The sequence below is a fragment of the Mustelus asterias genome, chromosome 8 (assembly GCF_964213995.1).
Source record: "Mustelus asterias chromosome 8, sMusAst1.hap1.1, whole genome shotgun sequence".
Classification (NCBI taxonomy): Eukaryota; Metazoa; Chordata; class Chondrichthyes; order Carcharhiniformes; family Triakidae; genus Mustelus; species Mustelus asterias.
The window spans coordinates 12,678,833-12,700,713 of NC_135808.1; the positions used below are offsets into that span (position 1 = coordinate 12,678,833).

At 45.4% G+C, this 21,881-nt stretch overlaps 1 protein-coding gene across 2 annotated transcripts in view; it reads right to left on the minus strand.

Moving 5' to 3' along the window:
• LOC144496858 (cell adhesion molecule CEACAM5-like) overlaps positions 1-21,881 on the minus strand; it is a 43,605-nt gene that overhangs the window by 5,281 nt on the left and 16,443 nt on the right. For both annotated transcript variants that reach the window (XM_078217428.1, XM_078217426.1), the window contains exons 2-3: positions 9,314-9,619; positions 4,558-4,842 (exon numbers count right to left, since the gene is read on the minus strand). In XM_078217428.1, the coding sequence (XP_078073554.1) occupies positions 4,558-4,842; positions 9,314-9,619 (591 nt within the window). The remainder of the gene's footprint in view (positions 1-4,557; positions 4,843-9,313; positions 9,620-21,881) is intronic.

A 21,881-nucleotide genomic window follows, 5' to 3' on the forward strand; every position in this document is an offset into this window, starting at 1 on the left:
CAATAGTCATTTGTATGTGTCACTTTGTGAACCAAGCTCTGATGATCTGATGCTGAAAGAATCGGTGTCGTAGTTTCAGGGCATTCCATTGTCTGCTCAATGGAACAAAGGACAAAGAAAATTACAGCACAGGAACAAGCCCTTCAGCCCTCCAAGCCTGTACCGACCATGCTGCCTGAATGAACTAAAACCCTATACCCTTCCGGGGACCATATCCCTCTATTCCCATCCTATTCATGTATTTGTCAAGACGCCCCTTAAAAGTCACTACCGTATCTGCTTCCACTGCCTCTCCCAGCAACGAGTTTCAGGCACCCAGCACCCTCTGTAAAAAATCTGCCTCGTACATCTCCTTTAAACCTTACTCCTCGCACCTTAAACCTGTGCCCCCTAATAATTGACTCTTCCACCCTGGGAAAAAGCTTCTGACTATCGATTCTGTCCATACCTCTCAATCTTGTAGACTTCTATCAGGTCACCCCTCAACCTCCGTCGTTCCAGTGAGAACAAACCAAGTTTCTCCAACCTCTCCTCATTGCTAATGCCGTCCATATCAGGCAACATCCTGGTAAATCTTTTCTGTACCCTCTCCAAAGCCTCCTCATCCTTCTGGTAGTGTGGCGACCAGAATTGAACACTATATTCCAAGTGCAGCCTAACTAAGGTTCTATCAAGCTGCAACATGACTTGCCTATTTTTAAACTCAATGCCCCGGCTGATGAAGGCAAGCATGCCGTATGCCTTCTTGACTACCATTGCCACTTTCAGTGACCTGTGTACCTGTACACCCAGATCCCTTTGCCTATCAATACTCTCAAGGGTTCTGCCATTTACTGGTCCTCATTGCTATCCGCAAATCCACCAACTTTTGTGTCGTCCGCAAACTTACTAACCAAACCAGTTACATTTTCCTCCAAATCATTGATACGTATTACAAGCAGCAAAGGTCCCAGCACTGATCCCTGAGGAATGCCACTTGTCACAGCCCTCCATTCAGAAACGCACCCTTCCACCGCTACCCTCTGTCTTCTTTGACCGAGCCAGTTTTGTATCCACCTTGCCAGCTCACCTCTGATCCCATGCGACTTCACCTTCTGCACCAGTCTGCCATGAGGGACCTTGTCAAAGGCCTTACTGAAGTCCATGTAGACAACATCCACTGCCCTATCCTCATCAATCATCTTCGTCACTTCCTCAAAAAACTTGATCAAGTTCATGAGACACGACCTCCCCTTCACAAAATCATAGAATCATAGAAACCCTACAGTGCAGAAGGAGGCCATTCGGCCCATCGAGTCTGCACCGACCACAATCCCACCCAGGCCCTACCCCCACATATATATCCGCTAATCCCTCCAACCTACACATCCCAGGACTCCAAGGGGCAATCTTTAACCTGGCCAATCAACCTAACCAGCACATCTTTGGACTGTGGGAGGAAACCGGAGCACCCGAAGGAAACCCACGCAGACACGAGGAGAATGTGCAAACTCCACACAGACAGTGACCCAAGCCGGGAATCGAACCCGGGACCCTGGAGCTGTGAAGCAGCAGTGCTAACCACTGTGCTACCGTGCCGCCCTATCATGGCGCTTCTCACTAATACGCTCATTTATTTCCAAGTGAGAATAAATCCTGTCTGTCTCGAAGAATCCTCTCCAATAATTTCCCTACCACTGATGGAAGGGGCGGGAAAGATTGGAAAGAAGCACTGCTTTTTCACAGGAGATCGTGAAGTAAATAATGCAATAAGCACCACACAACTGATCCTGGATCACTTACAATACAAACAGTATTGCTTTAAGTGCGCAACTTACATTATAAGTACAGATATTATCTGTACTTAATTAATTGAACTAGAATACAAAGGTTGATAATTGTCATTCTTCAAATGAACAGAAATTATCCAAAGCTCTGAGCACCAAAATATGCACTTTAATCTGGTGCTAAAAAGGTTAATACTGATGGGACTTGTGACCAAAGAGGCCACCTAAAATGGTGATTTACAGAGTATGCTGGGATAATTGGACAAGCACCGAAACAGCAGGCTGCAGCTTAACAGACAGAGATAAACAGGCTACAGCTCAGACGACTGAATACACAGGAAATAGGCCATCCCAAAGACAACGGACACTTTCTGGTCAAACATACTTGTTTACCAGACAAAGTGGAGCCTTAACCCCTTATTTCGGATGATGTGGAGATGCCGGCATTGGACTGGGTTAGGCACAGTAAGTAGTCTCACAACACCAGGTTAAAGTCCAACAGGTTTATTTGGTAGCACGAGCTTTCAGAGCACTGCCCCTTCATCAGTTGAGTGAAGAGTTCAGTTCACAAACACAGCATATATAGACACAAACTCAATTACAAGATAATGGTTGGAATGCGAGTCTTTACAGGTACAGACAATGTGAGTGGAGAGAGGGTTAAGCACAGGTTAAAGAGATGTGAATTGTCTCCAACCAGGACAGTTAGTGAGATTTTGCAAACCCAGGCAAGTCGTGGGGGTTACAGATAGTGTGACATGAACCCAAGATCCTGGTTGAGGCTTGCAAAATCTCACGAACTGTCCTGGTTGGAGACAACTCACATCTCTTTAACTGGTGCTTAACCCTCTCTCCACTCACATGGTCAGCATCTGTAAAGATTTGATTACCTGTAAAGACTCGCATTCCAACCATTATCTTGTAATTGAGTCTGTGTCTATATATGCCCTGTTTGTGAACTGAACTCTTCACTCACTTGGCAACGCCCTGAAAGTTTGTGCTACCAAATAAACCTGTTGGACTTTAACCAGGTATTGAGAGACTTCTTACTGTCCTTATTTGCGAGGGAGGTGTATGACCTACGTGCCTCCGGCACCTACAGGCATGACCGTTGGGTACACACCCAGAGATCGGTGTGGCAGCACCTAATTGGATTCTTATCGATCAGGGTGATCAAGCCCTGATCGATTGATTGACAAGAATCAGGAGACCGCCCAAAAGGACACAAAACCAAGGAGGGATTAAAGGTGCTGCACAACAGAAGAAGCTCTCTCTCTGACCCCATGAATGAGCAACAACAACAGTGACCATCACCAGCAACGACCAGCACGAGGAGAGCCACCACACCCAAGGAGGAAGAAAGACCAGAGCCAGAGTGTCACACCAGACCAAAGGACCAGACTACGCAGAGCACGACAGAGACCAACACGTGGATGAAGGCCAATATCTGCCTAGGTACTTGTCAGTCACACAAAAGTTAAGTCAAGGTCTCGTACTGGACTTGAACTTTAGTATTTCTGGGTGACTATTAATTGTGTTTAAATAAATATTGTTGTACGAACAAGAAGTCTACTTGCAATTTTGTGTCCACCGTATAAGGGTTAAAACAGACTGTGCGGAAGGCACAACAGGCTGACTGCATCCTAGCCTTTCAGAACTTTGCTGTGGTGCCCATATGAGGGGGCAGGATTCTGTACCATACAAAAGGGTGGTGAGGATTATGACCCAGTAGACTTTTGATTTTGGCCTTCAGTTTAAGGCCGTTCTGCTTGCAAACATGACTGTGGAACCAGCCATAGGGAGAATTTTATTTCTGGATACATACACTGGTATTTTCAAGAGACACATCCCTCAAGAAGCTCACTAAGGTATGAGAATTATTGCAAAATTTTAAGACTGGTGTCATCAATGGTTATGCCTGTTGTTTTATCAAATGTGCTTGGGGCTTCCACCAAACATACACAATTTAACAGCAAAAAGTCCTTCATTATGCTGATCTCAACAGCATGCAGACCACCCTGTCGAAAATTTAGCTGTTGGATTACTTTCAATTAGTTAGGTCGACTGTGCTTCCCACATGGATGGCTATAGGATCCCCAAGCTATTCAAGAGCACTAGAATACTGACAGCTTTTGTGGACTTAACCTCTCACCCCTGAACCCTTTCTTTCTGTCCTTAGAAATAAACTAATCTCCATTCTCCCAAATAATCCATCAGGATTCCCACAAGCAGAGGGTTGGATGACTCCTCATCAATATTCCATTGCCCACATTGGGAAGCTTTCCACACTCTGAAGTAAACAGACAGATTTTTATTTGGGTGCTGCAAGTGTGCATCACCAACCTGTGATTTTCCATCCTGCTCTTCTCTTGTCAGGCAAAGATATTCTTACATTAACACACTATGAGGGGCGTGCGCAGAGTGGATAACGAGCAGCTGTTCCCCTTAGTTGAAGGGTCAGTCACGGGGGGGGGGGGGGTTTGGAGAGAAAGAGATATGAGGAAAAATTTTACTCAGAGGGTGATGACAATCTGGAATGCGCTACCTGGGAGGGTGATAAGAGACGGGTTGCCTCATATCCTTTAAAAAGTACCTGGATAAGCACTTGGCATGTCATAACATTCAAAGCGCTGGTAGATGGGAATAGGTGGGACGTCAGGTGTTTCTCGCGTGTCGGTACAGACTCAATGGACCGTATGATTCTATGATTTTATACCTTTAGCAAGAATGATTTTAATGCACAAGAATACAATATTGAACTTAACTACGAAATGGAATGGGCTTGACTCACCGTAAACAGAAAGAGTGTTCCAATAAACAGAGGGAGAGAAAGAACAGTTCTTCCTACTAACAGGGTTCTCCATGGTGCAAGTGTAGATCACAAAGTCTAATTTGTCGGCTTTAAAAATAATCAACGTGCTGTTACTTCGCATCAAGTGATGGCGTTGACTGTTTGTTATCATTCTGCTATCCTTCCACCACAGAATGGAACTTGCTTTCCCCGCTGGCACTTGACAGGTCAGTTCAATGGTGCCATTCACACAGGTGCCATTGATTGAAAGTTCAGAAAGTGGATCTGCAAGAGAGAATAAGAAAAAGATAAAACTGGACTGACCATGAGGACTTCACTCCTTCACCTTAGGTTTGTGTAGTCCATAGAACTCTGTCCTTCACAGGTACCTCACTACATCAGTTCTGAACTGAACTTCTCGTGCCATAATTCTCCAACATAAAGGCAGTCAGCAGATTAGTTGACCAAGGGCACTATGGTGGCATGGCAGTTAGCACTGCTGCCTCACAGTGCCAGAGACCTGGGTTCGACTCCTGGCTTGGGTCACTGGCTGTGTGGAATCTACACGTTCACCTTGTGTCTGCGTGGGTTTCCTCCCACAGTCCGAAAGATGTGCTGGTTAGATGCATTGGCCATACGAAATTAACATAAGAACTAGGAGCAGGAGTAGGCCATTTGGCCCCTCAAGCCTGCTCTGCCATTCAACAAGATCATGGCTGGTCTTTTTGTTGACTCAGCTCCATTTACCCACCCGCTCACCATAACCCTTAATTCCTTCACTGTTCAAAAATCTCTCTTTGCCTTAAAAACATTCAATGAGGTAGCCTCAACTGCTTCACTGGGCAGGGAATTCCACAGATTCACCACCCTGTGTGTGAAGAAATTCCTCCTCATCTCAGTCCTAAATCTATTCCCCCTTGTTTTGAGGCCATGCACCCCAGTTCTGGTTTCACCTGCCAGTGGAAACAAGCTCCCTGCTTCTATCTTATCTATTCTCTTCATAATTTTATATGTTTCTATCAGATTTCCCCCCCTCAGTCTTCTAAATTTCATTGAGTTTAGTCCCAGCTACTCAGTCTCTCTTCGTAAGCCAACCTCAACTCCAGGATCAACCTAGTGAATCTCCTCCGCACCCCCTCCAGTGCCAGTATATCCTTTCTCAAGTAAGGAGACCAAAATTGTACACAGTACTCCAGGTGTGGCCTCACCAGCACCTTATACAGCTGCAACGTAACCTCGCTGTTTTTATACTCCATCTCTCTTGCAATGAAGGACAAAATTCCATTTGTCTTCTTAATTACTTACTGCACCTGCAAACCAACTTTTTGCGGTTCATGCACAAGGACACCCAGGTCCCTCTGCACAGCAGCATGCTGCAATTTTTTTACCACTTAAATAAGAGTCCATTTTACTGTTATTCCTACCAAAATGGATGACCTCACATTTACCAACATTGTACTCCATCTGCCAGACCCTTGCCCACTCAAACTATCTATATCCCTTTACAAACATTCAATCCCTCTGCACACTTTGCTCTACTACTCATCTTAGTGTTATCTGTGAACTTTGACACACTACAGTTGATCCCCAACTCCAAATCATCTATGTAAATTGTAAACAATTGCAGTCCCAACACTGATCCCTGAGGCACACCACTAGTCAGATCGCCAACCAGAAAAACACCCATTTACCCCAACTCTTTGCTTTCTGTTGGTCAATTAATCCTCTATCCATGCTAATATATCACCCATAACACCATGCACCGTTATCTTATGCAGCAGCCTTTTGCGTGGCACCTTGTCAAATGCCTTCTGGAAATCCAGATACACCACATCCACTGGTTCCTGTTGCCCACCGCGCTCATAATGTCCCCAAAGAATTCCACTAAATTAAACATGACCTGCCTTTCATGAACCCATACTGCGTCTTCCCAATGGGACAATTCATATCCACAGATATCTCACTATTTCTTCCTTGATAGACTCAAGCATTTTCCCCACCACAGAAGTTAAGCTAACCAGCCTATAGTTACCTGTCTTTTGTCTACCTCCTTTTTTAAACAGTGGCGTCACATTTGCTGTGTTCCAATCTGCCACCCAGATTCCAGCGAAATTTGGAAAATTACCACTAGTGCACTTGCTATTTCCCCCGCCATCTCTTTTAGTACCCTGGGATGCATTCCATCAGGGCCAGGAGACTTGTCTACCTTTAGCCCCATTAGCTTGCCCAACACTGCTTCTTTAGTGATAATGATAGTTTCTAGGTCCTCATCTGCCATCGCCTTCTTGTCACCAATTTCTGTCGTGTTATTTGTGTCTTCCACTGTGAAGACCAACACAAAATACCTGCTCAATACCTCTGCCATTTTCTCATTTCCCATTATTAATTCCCCCTTCTCATCCTCTGAAGGACCAATGTTTCGCTTAGCCACTCTTTTTTCTCATATATTTGTCAAAACCTTTTCTACCTGTTTTAATATTCTGACTGAGTTTACTCTCATAATCTATCTTACTTTTCTTTATAGCTTTTTTCATAGCTGTCTGTTGACCTTTAAAGATTTCCCAATCCTCTAGTTTCCCACTATTCTTTGCCACTTTCTTTCAAATTGACACCCTCCTTTATTTCCTTAGATATCCATGGCTGATTATCTCTTTTTCTACTGTCCTTCCTTATCACTGCTGAGCACTGTGAAAAATTGCTTTGAAAGTCCTCCACTGTTCCTCAATTGTCCCACCATAAAGTTTTGCTCCCAGTCTACGTGAGCCAACATCCCCCCTCATCCAATTGTAGTCTCCTTTGTTTAAGTACAAGAGATTGGTTTGGATTTTACCTTTTCACGCTCCGTTTGTATTTTAAATTCAACCATACTGTGATCGCTCCTTCCGAGAGGATCCCCAACTGTGAGATTGTTAATTATTCCTGTCTCATTACACAGGATCAGATCTAGGATAGCTTGCTCCCTCATTAGGTTCTATTACATATTGTTTGAGGAAACAATCATGGATGCATTCTATGAACTCCTCCTCAAGACTGCCTTGGCCAATCGACTAAAGTCCCCCATGATAATTGCCGCACCATTTTTACATGCGTCAATTATTTCCTTGTTTATTGTTTGCCCCACCGTGATATTATTTGACAGCCTATAGACTACACTGATCAGTGACTTTTTTTCCTTACTATTTCTAATTTCCACCCAAATGGATACAACGCTTTTCTCCATAGAACCTACATCATCTCTCACTACCAGCCTGATGTCATCCTTAAACATCAGAGCTACACCACCTCCCATACCTTCTTGTGTGTCCTTCCGAATAGTCTGATACCCCTGGATTCTCCCTCAGTGTACCTGAACAGGCGTCGGAGTGTGGCAACTAGGGATTTTCACAGTGACTTCATTGTAGTGTTAGTGTAAGCCTACTTGTGATACTAATAAATGAACTCAAAACTTGATTCCCACTGTCAATCTACTAAACGAAATCCTGTAGTTGCTGGACATCGGATACAAAATGCTCAAAACTTAGTAAATCAGGCAGTACTTACATAAACTGAAATAGTGAACATTTTACATCCAAAAGGTCACTGGCCTGAAATATATTCTCCGCTTCTTTCTACACAATTGCTCAATTTGTCCAGCATTTATGCTCAACTGACGACTGAGTGACGTTAATCTATATATAGACTGTGCAAACTACATTAGCAATAATAGTGACAAATTAATTTCCGAGTATGACTACAGTTTTGTTTTGGACCAGCATGTTTGGATAATTTCTCGTGAAAGTGGTGAATTCCTATAAGAGGTTATTTCGGCGTGCTGTGACTAATTATCTTTTTGGAACAATTCTGCAATTTTAACCAAGGAAAAATCTGGGTGGAAACGAGTGGCGAGAAGGAAATAAAGAGGCTGAATGGGCTGTACAGACTGGATACAGGGATAGCGTAACCTCTGGCTTGGGGAAGACTTGAGTCTAGAAAAAGGGCTCACAATGTCAGGACACGGAGTAGGCCATTTAGCACTGAATTTTCTTCACAGAGGCTGTGGAGGCCACGACACTGAATGTAACTTAAAAATAGATCTCTAGACAGTAAAGGAATTAAGGAGTATGGGGAGTGAGTAAGAGGTAGAGGAACAAACATGATCACACTGAATGGTGGAGCAGGCTAAAATGGCCTACTCCTTTGAGAGGAGGTCACCAGCACAGGCTGGATGATGCCACATTAGAATTATCTTCCTTTTCCATATTAAAGTTTATTTATTTATGAGTCAAGTAGGTTTACATTAACACTGCAATGGAGTTACTGTGAAAATCCCCTAGATGCCACACTCCGGCACCTGTTCGGGTACAGAGGGAGAATTTAGCAGGGCCAATTCACCTAACTTGCACATCTTTGGACTGTGGGAGGAAACCCACGCTGACACGGGGAGAACATGCAAACTCCACATAGACAGTGGCACAAGCCGGGAATGCTGTGAGGCAGCAGTGCGAACCACTGTGCCGCCCCTCATCACTACACTGATGTAGTTTGGCTCAGGGAGCGACAAGCTTCAAGTGGGTCTTTTGCACCTCCTCTGGGATATTTGCAGTGTCTGGTATACGCAGCTTGCATTTCAATTCTTTTGCCTTAGGGATAAGGGGTTTATAGTTTTGTCTTCAGCAAAAACAACAACCACAAATTCTGTGTCACCTTTCTTAAGTTTGGTACTGAATAATTCATGAGCGGCAACACTTCCAAGTGACAAAGCAATTAAGCTACTTACCAATGAGTTTCAAAATTCTCCTTCCTCTCAGTTCTCCTCCTGTTGTGATTTTATAAATTCCTTCGTCTCTAGATGTTACATTCATTACCGTCAGAGCGCCAGTGGAAACATTATAATATAAACGAAACTCAAACTGTTCATTTGGCTCCTGTTTGGGCAAATTTGGTGCGTAATCGAAAATAGTAAAAAGGTTTCCACCACTGTCTGTGAACTCCCATATTACATCAATGCTCCTCAGATCTTCATCAATTTTAAGGTCCAGTGAAGGTGATGAACCAACAGCAGCAAGTACTTCTTCCTGCCCAACTGATTGACAAAACAAAGTAAGTTAAATACTGGCAGTGAAACGTCAAGAAAAACAACAATAAATAACTGACTTATTGGGAGCTCAGAACCTGGATTTCTGAGGGCAGAGATTCCATGATGTGGAGATGCCGGCGTTGGACTGGGGTAAACACAGTAAGAAGTTTAACAACACCAGGTTAAAGTCCAACAGGTTTATTTGGTAGCAAAAGCCACACAAGCTTTCGGAGCTGCAAGCCCCTTCTTCAGGTGAGTGGGAATTCTGTTCACAAACAGAGCATATAAAGACACAAACTCAATTTACATGAATAATGGTTGGAATGCGAAAACTTACAACTAATCAAGTCTTTAAGAAACAAAATTATCCAAACATGCTGGTCCATTGTAGTTGTTTTGTTTCTTAAAGACTTGATTAGATCTAAGTATTCGCATTCCAACCATTATTCATGTAAATTGAGTTTGTGTCTTTATATGCTCTGTTTGTGAACAGAATTCCCACTCACCTGAAGAAGGGGCTTGGAGCTCCGAAAGCTTGTGTGACTTTTGCTACCAAATAAACCTGTTGGACTTTAACCTGGTGTTGTTAAACTTCTTACGGCAGAGATTCCACACAGGTTCAGCAATCTGCAACTCTGAAAATAAAGCCTCGTGCTTGGTTTGCTCTGTTTCAAGCTTCACTAATGCGTGGCAGAAATCTTAATGAATGCTATATTTGTACTGCAAGATGTCAGTGTTCCTCTACTCTACCTAAATTGACACCTTCCAGGTAATAAGTGACTTTTTTCCCCCAACCTGAACTACTTCACATTTATCCACATTGAACTTTAGTAATTTACCATTCTGTTAGTTTATTAATTTAGAAACATAGAAAAACTACAGCACAAAACAGGCCCTTCGGCCCCACAAGTTGTGCCGAACATATCCCTACCTTTTAGGCCTACCTATAACCCGCCATCCTATTAAGTCCCATGTACTCATCCAGGAGTCTCTTAAAAGACCCTATTGAGTTTGCCTCCACCACCACTGACGGCAGCCGATTCCACTTGCCCACCACCCTGTGTGAAAAACTTCCCCCTAACATTTCCCTGTACCTACCCCCCCAACACCTTAAACCTGTGTCCTCTCGTAGCAGCCATTTCCACCCTGGGAAAAAGCCTCTGAGACTCCACCCGATCTATGCCTCTCAACATCTTATATACCTCTATTAGGTCTCCTCTCATCCTACGTCTCTCCAAGGAGAAAAGACCGAGCTCCCTAAGCCTATCCTCATAAGGCATGCCACTCAATCCAGGCAACATCCTTGTAAATCTCCTCTGCACCCTTTCAATCTTTTCCACATCCTTCCTGTAATGAGGCGACCAGAACTGAGCACAGTACTCCAAGTGGGGTCCGACGAGGGTCTTATATAGCTGCATCATTGTCCCCGGACTCAACTCAATCCCTCGATTGATAAAGGCCAGCACACCATACGCCTTCTTAACCACCTCCTCCACCTGCGGGGCCGATTTAAGAGTCCTATGGACCCGGACCCCAAGGTCCTTCTGATCCTCGACAGTACTAAGAGTCTTTCCCTTTGTATTGTACTCCTTCATCCCATTTGACCTTCCAAAATGGACCACTACGCATTTATCTGGGTTGAAGTCCATCTGCCACTTCTCTGCCCAGTCTTGCATCCTATCTATGTCCCTCTGTAACTTCTGACATCCCTCCAGACTATCCACAACCTCACCAACCTTCGTGTCGTCAGCAAACTTACCAACCCATCCCTCCACTTCCTCATCCAGGTCATTTATGAAAATGACAAACAGCAAGGGTCCCAGAACAGATCCCTGGGGACACACCACTGGTGACCGACCTCCATTTAGAAAAAGACCCATCTATACCCACTCTCTGCCTCCTTTGGGCAAGCCAGTTCTGGATCCACAGGGCAGCAGCCCCTTGGATCCCATGCCCTCTCACTTTTTCTAGAAGCGTTGCATGGGGGACCTTACCGAACGCCTTGCTAAAATCCATATAAACCACATCTACCGCTTTCCCTTCGTCAATGTGTTTAGTCACATTTTCGAAGAACTCCACCAGGCTCGTAAGGCACGATCTGCCTTTGACAAAGCCATGCTGAGTATTCTTGAGCATACTAAACCTCTCTAAATGCTCATAAATCTTGTCCCTCAGGATCTTCTCCATCAGCTTACCAACCACTGAGGTTAGACTCACCGGTCAGTAATTTCCTGGGCTATCCCTATTCCCTTTCTTGAAAATAGGAACCACATCCGCAATCCTCCAGCACGTCCCCCGTCTCATCGACGACGCAAAGATCATTGCCAGAGGCTCGGCAATCTCTTCCCTTGTCTCCCACAGTAACCTGGGGTACATCCCATCCGGACCCGGCGACTTATCTATCTTGATGCCATTCAAAGATTCCAGCACAACCTCTTTGTTAAAGTCCACATACTCAATCTTTTCAGTCCACCGCAAGCCCACAGTACATCCACCCAGGTCCTTCTCCTCTCTGAAAACCGAGACAAAATACTCATTAAGCACCTCTGCCATTTCTACTGGTTCCGTACAGACTTTCCCGCCTTCACCTTTTATAGGCCCTATTCCTTCACGTCTCATCCTTTTACTCTTCACGTATTTATAGAACGCCTAAGGGTTTTCCTTAATCCTACCTGCCAAGGCCTTCTTGTGACCCCTTCTGGCTCTCCTAATTTCCTTCTTTAGTCCCTTCCTACAAGCCATATACTCATCTAGATCCCTATCTTCGCCAAGCTCTCTGAACCTTTTGTACGCTTTCCTTTTCTTCTCGACTAGGTCCCGCACAGCTTTCGTGCACCACGGTTCCTTTAACCTACCAACTCCTCCCTGTCTGCTCGGAACGTTGTCCTGTCGAACTCTAGACAAACATTCCTTGAAAAACTGCCACGTCTCTTCAGTACATTTCCACGAGAATACCTCCTTCCAATTTACTCCTCTAATTTGCTGCCTTATGTCTTCATATTTCCCCTTACTCCATATAAACGCTTTCCTAGCTTGCCTGATCCTCTCTTTTTCCAATGTAAGCAGAAAGGAATAGAGTTATGATCGCTATCCCCAAGATGCTCTCCCACAGAGATCTGACACCTGACCAGGTTCATTGGTCAGTATCAGATCAAGTACAGCCTCTCCTCTTGTAGGCTTGTCCACATGCTGCGTCAGGAAACCCTCCTGAGCACACCTAACCAACTCCTCCCATCCAATCCCCTTACCCTAGGGATATTCCAATCTATGTTTGGGAAATTAAAGATTCCCATCACAACAACTCTGCTATTATTGCAACTCTCCAGGATCTGTTTCCCTATCTGCTCCTCCACCTCCCTGTTACTATTGGGCGGCCTATAGAAAACTCCCAGCAAAGTGATCGACCCCTCCCCACTCTGAACTTCCACCCACAGAGACTCTGTAGACAATCCCTCCACAGCATACACCTTCTCTACAGCTGTGGCACTATCCCTGATCAGCAGTGCCACTCCACCCCCTCTCTTGCCTCCCTCCCTGTCCTTCCTGAAACATCTGAATCCCAGCACCTGGAGTATCCAGTCCCGTCCCCGAGACATCCAAGTCTCCGTAATGGCCACCACATCACACTTCCAGGCATCGATCCACGCTCTGAGCTCATCCCCTGCATTTCCTGCACTTACTTGCAGTTCTTCTCAGTATTAACTATTGTGCTTCTTTCAAATTTACCAATTGTGCTTTTGGTTCCAAAATGCCAGTTATCAATATAAATTGTGAGCAGCAATGGCTCCAGCAATGATCCGTGTGGAACAATAGCTCCCACTTCTGCCACTCTTAACTACCTTTGCACTGAAGTTATCTGGCAATCCACTCTCTCACTTGGGTCCAGTGGCTTCATATGCACTAATTATATTCATTGGTCTCTGATGGACACCTTACTTAATGTCTCTTGAAAATGCAGATAAATATCTACTAGTTTACTACTACTTACAGGTTACTATTAGTTATAGGTTGGATACAAGAGCATTGAACTTAATATTGACATGTATGTAACTGATGGTATTAAGTTATTCCCAGCATTTGCCTTTGGAGAGATGTGTCAGCGTTACTATCCATTATCAGCACCATTTCAATTAATTACCATTGATTATTGGGTGGCACTGTGCCGCAGTGGTTAGCACTGCTGCCTCACACTGCCAGGGACCCGGTTTCAATTCCAGCCTCGGGTCACTGTCCGTGTGGAGTTTGCACGTTCTCACCATGTCTGTGTGGGTTTTCTCCGGGTGCTCCGGTTCCCTCCCACAGTCCAAAGATGTGAGAGTTAGATGGATTGGCCTTGCTAAATTGACCGTAGTGTCAGGAGGATTAGTAGGGTAGATGTGTGGGGTTGTGGGAATAGGCCCTGGATGGGACTGTGGTTGGTGCAGACTCGATGGGCCGAATGGCCTCCTTCTGTACTGTAGGGATTCTATAATTCTATTATTGGTGAAACTGAAGTTCTCCAAACTACAGTTGCTCTTCACCACCCCCTACAAGTCAACACCTGTCTTTGATTTATTCTCTTCAACAAGTCCAGGACGGCTTTGTCTTCCCTTCTTTCTTGAACATTTGTTCATAACAGATGCTGGCAGTAAACCCAGGAACAAAGTTGTAATTGCAGAATAATCTAATTCAAGGCAAGGATATTCCATATTATTTACAAATGGCATCTAAATCAAACAGGAAAGCTGCAAAAATTTGTCCACCCCGATTTCCAAAACCGCATTCCTTTGGGACTTGAACACTTGAAAAGTAACATGATTCCAGACAGCAACAGAAACAAAAGTAGAATCGCAATTATTTAACTTCAGTACATCCGCAGCATAATTTTTAAACTTCAGTACAACATCGTCAGCATAATTAAACTTCACGTTTTGTAAATATGAAAATCTGTGTTCTGAAGTAATTGAGGAAAAACAGTTACACAGTTTACAGCTAAATCCTCCACATCAGACGAAGACACAAATCTCAGTGAAATCCCCTCTCCGCAGCCCATGACATTTTACATTTTTCTGCAGAAAGGTGGCTGCTGCGCCGGCCCTGACAAAGATGGCGATGTTAGAATCATAGAATCCTCCAGTGCAGGAAGAGGCCATTCGGCCCATCGAGTCTACACCGACCACAATCCCACCCAGGTCCTATCCACATATCTACCCACTAACCACTCTAACCTATGCATCCCGAGACACTAAGGGGCAATGTAGAATGGCCAATCAACCTAACCCGCACATCTTTGGACTGTGGGATGAAACTGGAGCACCCGGAGGAAACCCACGCAGACACGAGGAGAATGTGCAAACTCCACACAGACAGCGACCCGAGCCGGGATTCAAACCCAGGCCCCTGGAGCTGTGAAGCAGCAGTGCTAACCACTGTGCTACCGCACGCCCACCCCGACAGGAGCAGACAGCCCCTCTCTCGGTGCAAACGCAGGACCTGTAGGTTCTTATTCGTGGTTTTTGGGCTACACAAGATGTTCACAAAACCTCCTAGCTCGACCGCCATGTTTGTTGCTGGCTCCCCTCCAGAAGGGCTGGGCCCCGGCCCCGGTCTGTCTCTGAAGAGGCGGCGGCGGAGGGCGGGGAGAGGGGCTCACAACCCCATCCCCTGTTTGTGTGACCCACAGTTTGGGAAAACACTGGAATGTGATTTACTGTGAAAGGAAACCCGGGAGCGGGGCCAACTCCGCTGCGACAACACACTCACTCACTCAAAACAAACTCAGTTCCAGCCACATTTAAACATTTCCAACTCCCGTTTCCCGAGAAATTTTTTTTAAAATAATTTCTCCAATTAACATCCTTACCTCCCACACCGATCAGCGGGAAGGAGGCCGAGGGAAAAGCAGCCGAGAAACATAATGATGAATCCCACTGGGTCCATAAATATGGAGCCCTGATACAGACCCAGCTCCGATCGCACTCACCCTCAGACTCCAGGTTTGCACGAGAGCGCGCACGCGCCGTCACCTCATTCCTCCACTAAGCGCACATGCGCGGTCACCACTTTCCCTCAGCGCGGTCACGTCATTCCCAAAGCACGCATGCGCGGTTACCAAGTTCATCCATTGACTACACAAGTCCCTCCCCCACCACGCAACTCACCCAAATCACTCTTGCTTCACTCGACCGGCACCGAGAAAAGGCGGATGGGCGCGCGCTGGAGTGCGGCTGCGGCTTCGGATCCGTTTGACAACCGGACCCGGCACTTAGTCCCGATTTGGTAAAATCGGCCCCGATGTTTACAAAACCTCCCGATTGAGCGTCCTGTCTGCTCCGGCAGGGAAAGGGCTGGGCCCCGGCCCGCCTCGGAGGAGGCGGAGGGCGGGGAGAGGGGGCTGGGCCCGGCCCGTCTCTGAGGAGGCGGAGGGCGGGGAGAGGGGGCTGGGCCCGGCCCGTCTCTGAGGAGGCGGAGGGCGGGGAGAGGGGCTCACAACCCCATCCCCTGTTTGTGTGACCCACAGTTTGGGAAAACACTGGAATGTGATTTACTGTAAAAGGAAACCCGGGAGCGGGGCCAACTCCGCTGCGACAACACACTCACTCACTCAAAACAAACTCAATGAGTTGCAGCCACATTTAAACATTTCCTACGACGGTTTCCCAGGAATTAAAAAATAATAATTTCTCCAATTGACATCCTTACCTCCCACAGCGATCAGTTCAAAGGTGAGACTGAAGGAAAAGCAGCTGAGGAACAACATGACGGTGAATAGCGGTGTATCCATAAATCTGCAGCCCTGATACAGACACTACACCCCACTCCCGATTCGATCACAGCAACCCTCAGACTCGCTGCAACAGACCGCAGGCAGATTGACAAGAGCCGGGCTCCGAGCTGGATATTTATCAATGAGGAACTGAACAGCCGTTTTTATATGCAATCAAACTCTCAGCAAGTGAGTCATTCCAGGTCCAAAACAAGGCAGGCTCATCACCTCCTGTCTTGGGCTGATCCAAGCTGATTGGAGCAGGCATTGCACTTCGTCCAAGGCTTGATCTCATTTGCATCTCAGCCAAAAGGCCGAGATGCCGCTTTTAAAAATTGCTTCAAATGAAGCCTCAGCGTAACCTCATGACTTCAACCAATTGCCCTCTTTTTAGGCACAGCAAAACCACACTTGATCTTAGCCAAAAGGCCAAGAAGCAATGAGGGAACTAAATAGCCACTGCACTGAAAAGCAGAGCCACAAAGCCGGCAGAATGAGCCTTCATCAAGGAGGTGGAGTCAACAGGGAGCAAGCATTGCCAACCCATGAGTGACAGATTTGGCTCAGCACCTGTCCTTAGTGGAGAAATTCTTCCAGAAACACAACTTTGACCACATGGCTATCAAGTAGAAATCATAGAAACCCTACAGTGCAGAAAGAGGCCATTCGGCCCATCGAGTCTGCACCGACCACAATCCCACCCAGGCCCTATCCCCACATATTTACCCGCTAATCCCTCTAACCTACGCATCTCAGGACACTAAGGGGCAATTTAAGCATGGCCAATCAACCTAACCCGCACATCTTTGGAATGTGGGAGGAAACCGGAGCACCCGGAGGAAACCCACGCAGACACGAGGAGAATGTGCAAACTCCACACAGACAGTGACCTAAGCCGGGAATCGAACCCAAGTCCCTGGAGCCGTGAAGCAGCAGTGCTAACCACTGTGCTAACCACTGTGCTACCGTGCCGCCCGTATATCTATCGTTTGCAACGTGTTATTTGAGTTTTTTTTATGAATAAAGTATATTTTTGAAATAAAAAACAGATTTGGCTCAGATCAAGTGAGTAACAGATTACAGGCCTAGACCTCACCAACGGAAGTAATTTGTCCAAAAATCCGCAAAGTGACAAAGCACAAAAAAAAATGCTGAGAAAAATCTTAGCAGGTCTGACAGCATCTGTGGAGAGAGAATAGAGCCAACGTTTCGAGTCAGGGTCTTTCCATCCGCCTGCAGTAGTGGAGGTAATTATTTGAAAATTTGGACTGACATTCAATGCAAATTCCTTGGTTGTTGAGGGAATGAGGAGGAGCAGTTGGTGGGTGACAGACGGCTGGGATTGTAGCAAACGCTTCTCACCATGCACCTGCCACTGTCCTTTTCAGCATTAGGTGGAATTTTACCAAAGTTTGCCAAGAGTGTCAGACTGAAAACCAGCATGTCTCTTTGCAGACCCACAGCTGAGTTTTCAGACCAGATTTTCTGGCCCTGTGGACAAACAATCTGGGGGTGGGGCCTAATGGGGTCAGCAAGGCCGCCAGCCTGGTGATACCATTCCACCCACTCTGCTTTGTACCCTGACTACGCAGAGTGCTGTAAGAAGTGTAAACCGAACATGTGCTACTACTGATCACCTCTTTAATGCTTTAATACTAAAATTCCGAAAGGTGTGCAGAAGCAAAACTTCACTGTGTGTCTATGTGCGTATGTGCTGATACTGTGGTTGAGACTATTATCATTCCCAGTAACCCTGCTGTGTGGCAAGTGAACATTGAATGCAATTAGTAATTCCCGTTACTGCACCATCAAAAGTTCAAATAGACCTGCTACTCGATGAAGGCCGAGTTGGAAGAGGAGTCAGATGTGAATGGGACTGATTTTCCTACAAAAGTAGAAACTCGCAGCTTTAGGATTTATAATGGCTGCTGCTAACATAGGGACGATTTGCCTGAGGCATTGAAAAGAAAGTTAATGGTGTGTCCTGCCTGATGATCACCATTTTAAACTTTACAGAATGAAGCTCTTGAGGGATAGTGATGCCACGGAGCACTTTATTGAAAAATAGCAAATTAGGTAGCCACTGGTGACAAATGGAAACTTTTAATTTGCTGCCAATAGCAAAATTTCACGATTTTGAACTGCTATGATATGCTCAGCCTTACATGCATTCATTCCTTTGAAGCTACTTAATTTGCACCTGCCAAGCTCGAGGGAACTGGAGTAAATTAAAGTCAGTATAAATAAGACTCTAGTCTGGCAAAGGCCTGTGCCACTGAAAGAAAATTGTGTGGCCACAAGTAATAGTAACTGTCAAAAGTTTCCCAAAGCAGCTCACGGTGAAGTCGGGAATGGGTTAATGAACTTTGTCACACTTAAGCATTAAGACCCGAACTCTGTGATTTTGTTGAGAACACTGCAGAGTTCATGTTTTTGTCAGAGTTCGGTGTTTTTCATGTCTGTGCCAGATAAGAGGAACAGCTTTTCTTGTTATTAAGAAATGCGATTAACCCAGCTCGAAATAAGCTAAACAGTCTCCATTTTTATGTACCTTTGTTTAACACGATGGAGTTGACATGTATGCCTTCTGTCTTTGTATAACCATAGATTTATATATATATATTCATCATACGTTATTCATCTTATCCTGATATAAAGTATTATACAAATTTGTATGTATATTAGTTAACTTGTTTGTGCAAAACCTGTGATGTTGTTGCAAGGATATAAATGACGAACAATCGTGGCCTTGGAGATCAAACAAACTACGCAGAGAGAGGAAGATACTGCTAAAACAACAAGAATCTCACCATGAACAATGACAGACATCTTAGAGAATTGCAATGTAATGAGGGCGGGGCCCGGGACATATATAAACTCTTTTCTTACTTGTGTTCGATGAGAAGGTTGGGGGTCCACTGTTAGGAACCTCACCTCTCCCACAATTGTGAAAATAAACACTGCATTTTGAACCACTAATAGTGTCAGAGGTTTTTTTACCTACAACAACGGGAATAGGATGCTCTCCCATTCCTGCAACTGTGTTCTGGAATTTTTCAGAAAGCTTCCAGTGAGTTTGTATGTCCTTTGTTGGTGCATGCTGTCTAACGATTAGCTAACTGTAACAAATGAGATAAATGCCCTTTCTGAAAAGTATTAGTTACACTCCAGCAAGGTTCGTTTTTAACTTCGACTCATCCGAATGAGCAACATGTTTTCTGAGTGTTTTTAATCCTCCCTGTACCAGTCAAACCTCACTTGTTCCAGATTCTTTGAGCTGTTTACAGTCCAAGTTTGGAACAATCATTTTGTCTCTCTCCTCTGATGGAAATCATAGAGTTATAACTTTTATTCCAGATAGCAGAGGAATTTACAGCAGTGCCATTTCATGACCTGGCACTAAATAGTAATAATAATCAGGCTTTAAAACATTAAATCGTAATTGTTATGATGGGATACAGAATCCAGATTAAAGCCTTTCTGGTGTAAAGGGAGGCAAGATTTAAAACAATTGGATCTGTACCTCTCCTTGGAAAGACGGAGAATGAGGGGAGATCTAATAGAGGTGTACAAGATTATGAAGGGTATAGATAGGGTGAACAGTGGGAAGCTTTTTCCCAGGTCGGAGGTGACGATCACGAGGGGTCACGGGCTCAAGCTGAGAGGGGCGAAGTATAACTCGGACATCAGAGGGACGTTTTTTACACAGAGGGCGGTGGGGGCCTGGAATGCGCTGCCAAGTAGGGTGGTGGAGGCAGGCACGCTGACATCGTTTAAGACTTACCTGGATAGTCACATGAGCAGCCTGGGAATGGAGGGATACAAACGATTGGTCTAGTTGGACCAAGGAGCGGCACAGGCTTGGAGGGCCGAAGGGCCTGTTTCCTGTGCTGTACTGTTCTTTGTTCTCAGGGCTTCCTTCTGTTTCAGGCCTATTGAGTTAATTCAGCTGAATATTATGTGTTTTGTAACGACTTTATGAGATGGAGAAAGAAGGATTTTGCAGCCAGTGGAGTCACTGTGGCAGGCAATTTGCATACAGTCAACTCCACAAACCGTAATGTGATCATGACCCGCTAATGTGTTATTTTAGTGCTGTTGATGGAGGATAAACATTGGTCAGGACATCGGGGAGCATCCTTCTGTTCTTTGAAAAGTGCTAGTGACCCTTTTCCTGCCTGTGAGAGGAGTAAACAGCACCCAGTTTAACATCATGGGTGGAATTTTCCCAGAAAAATGTGAAGTGTCAAACGGGTGAGAGAGCCTCCTGTTTTCTCACCCATTTTTCCAGTGAGACAAGTAACAATAATTTTACGGCACTGAGGGGTTGTAATGTGATTCCTGCCAGTAGCCGGAATGGGTGAAGCCTATTCACTCCAGGAAACCAACTGCAGACTGCTTGGGCACCATTGTACAGGCGCGTTGATCTCCCAGTATACTGTGTCCACAGTGTACATGGTATACTGGGAGATCTGTCAAATGCCTCCAACCCCCATCGCTGACCTCCTGCCCCCAACAACCAGCCCCAACCCCTCCCCCTCCCCCGATGCAGATTTCTCCCCTCCCCCATCTTTTTTTTAAAAAGCTACAGCACAAACGCAGATTTCTCCCCTCCCCCATCTTTTTTTTAAAAAGCTACAGCACAAACAGGCCCTTCGGCCCACAAGTTGCACCGAACAATTTCCTTACCTTCTAGGCTCATCTATAACCCTCTATCTTACTAACCTCCATGAACCTATCCAAAAGTCTGTTAAAAGACTCAATCGAATCCACTTCTACCACCACTACCGACAGCCGATTCCACGCACCCACTGAGTGAAAAACTTACCCCTAACATCTCCTCTATACCTACTCCCCATCACCCTAAACCTGTGGCCTCTCGTGACAACCATTTCAGCCCTGGGTAAAAGCCTCTGAGAATCCACTCTATCAATACCTCTCAACATCTTATACACCTCTATCAGGTCACCTCTCATCCTTCACCTCTCCAAGGAGAATAGACCTAGCTCTCTCAACCTATCCTCATAAGGCATACCACTTAATCCAGGCAACATCCTCGTAATTCTCCTCTACACCCGTTCTATGGCTTCCACATCCTTTCTGTAATGAGGCGACCAGAACTGGGCACAGTACTCCAGGTGGGGTCTGACCAGCGTCCTATACAGCTGCAGCATTATCTCCCGATTTCTAAACTCAATTCCTCTATTGATGAAGGCCAGTATTCCATACGCCTTCTTAACCACAGCCTCTACCTGCGACGCTGCTTTGAGCGTCCTATGAACCCAGACCCCAAGATCCCTCTGTTCTTCCACACTGCAATCGGAGGTGCCATCTGTTAGGTGGCACCTCCGACTGCAGCACGCCAACGTTGCTGGTGTGTCAGTTGAGATTGTTATTTTAATTTATCATTTCTGATGCATGATTTGGTTGTTAACCTTGCAATTTTATTTGGTTTCGCAGTGAAGAGCTAATTTGGGCTTCCTTCTGACTTAGTTTCAGCTACCCTACTTTGAATTGCTTTCC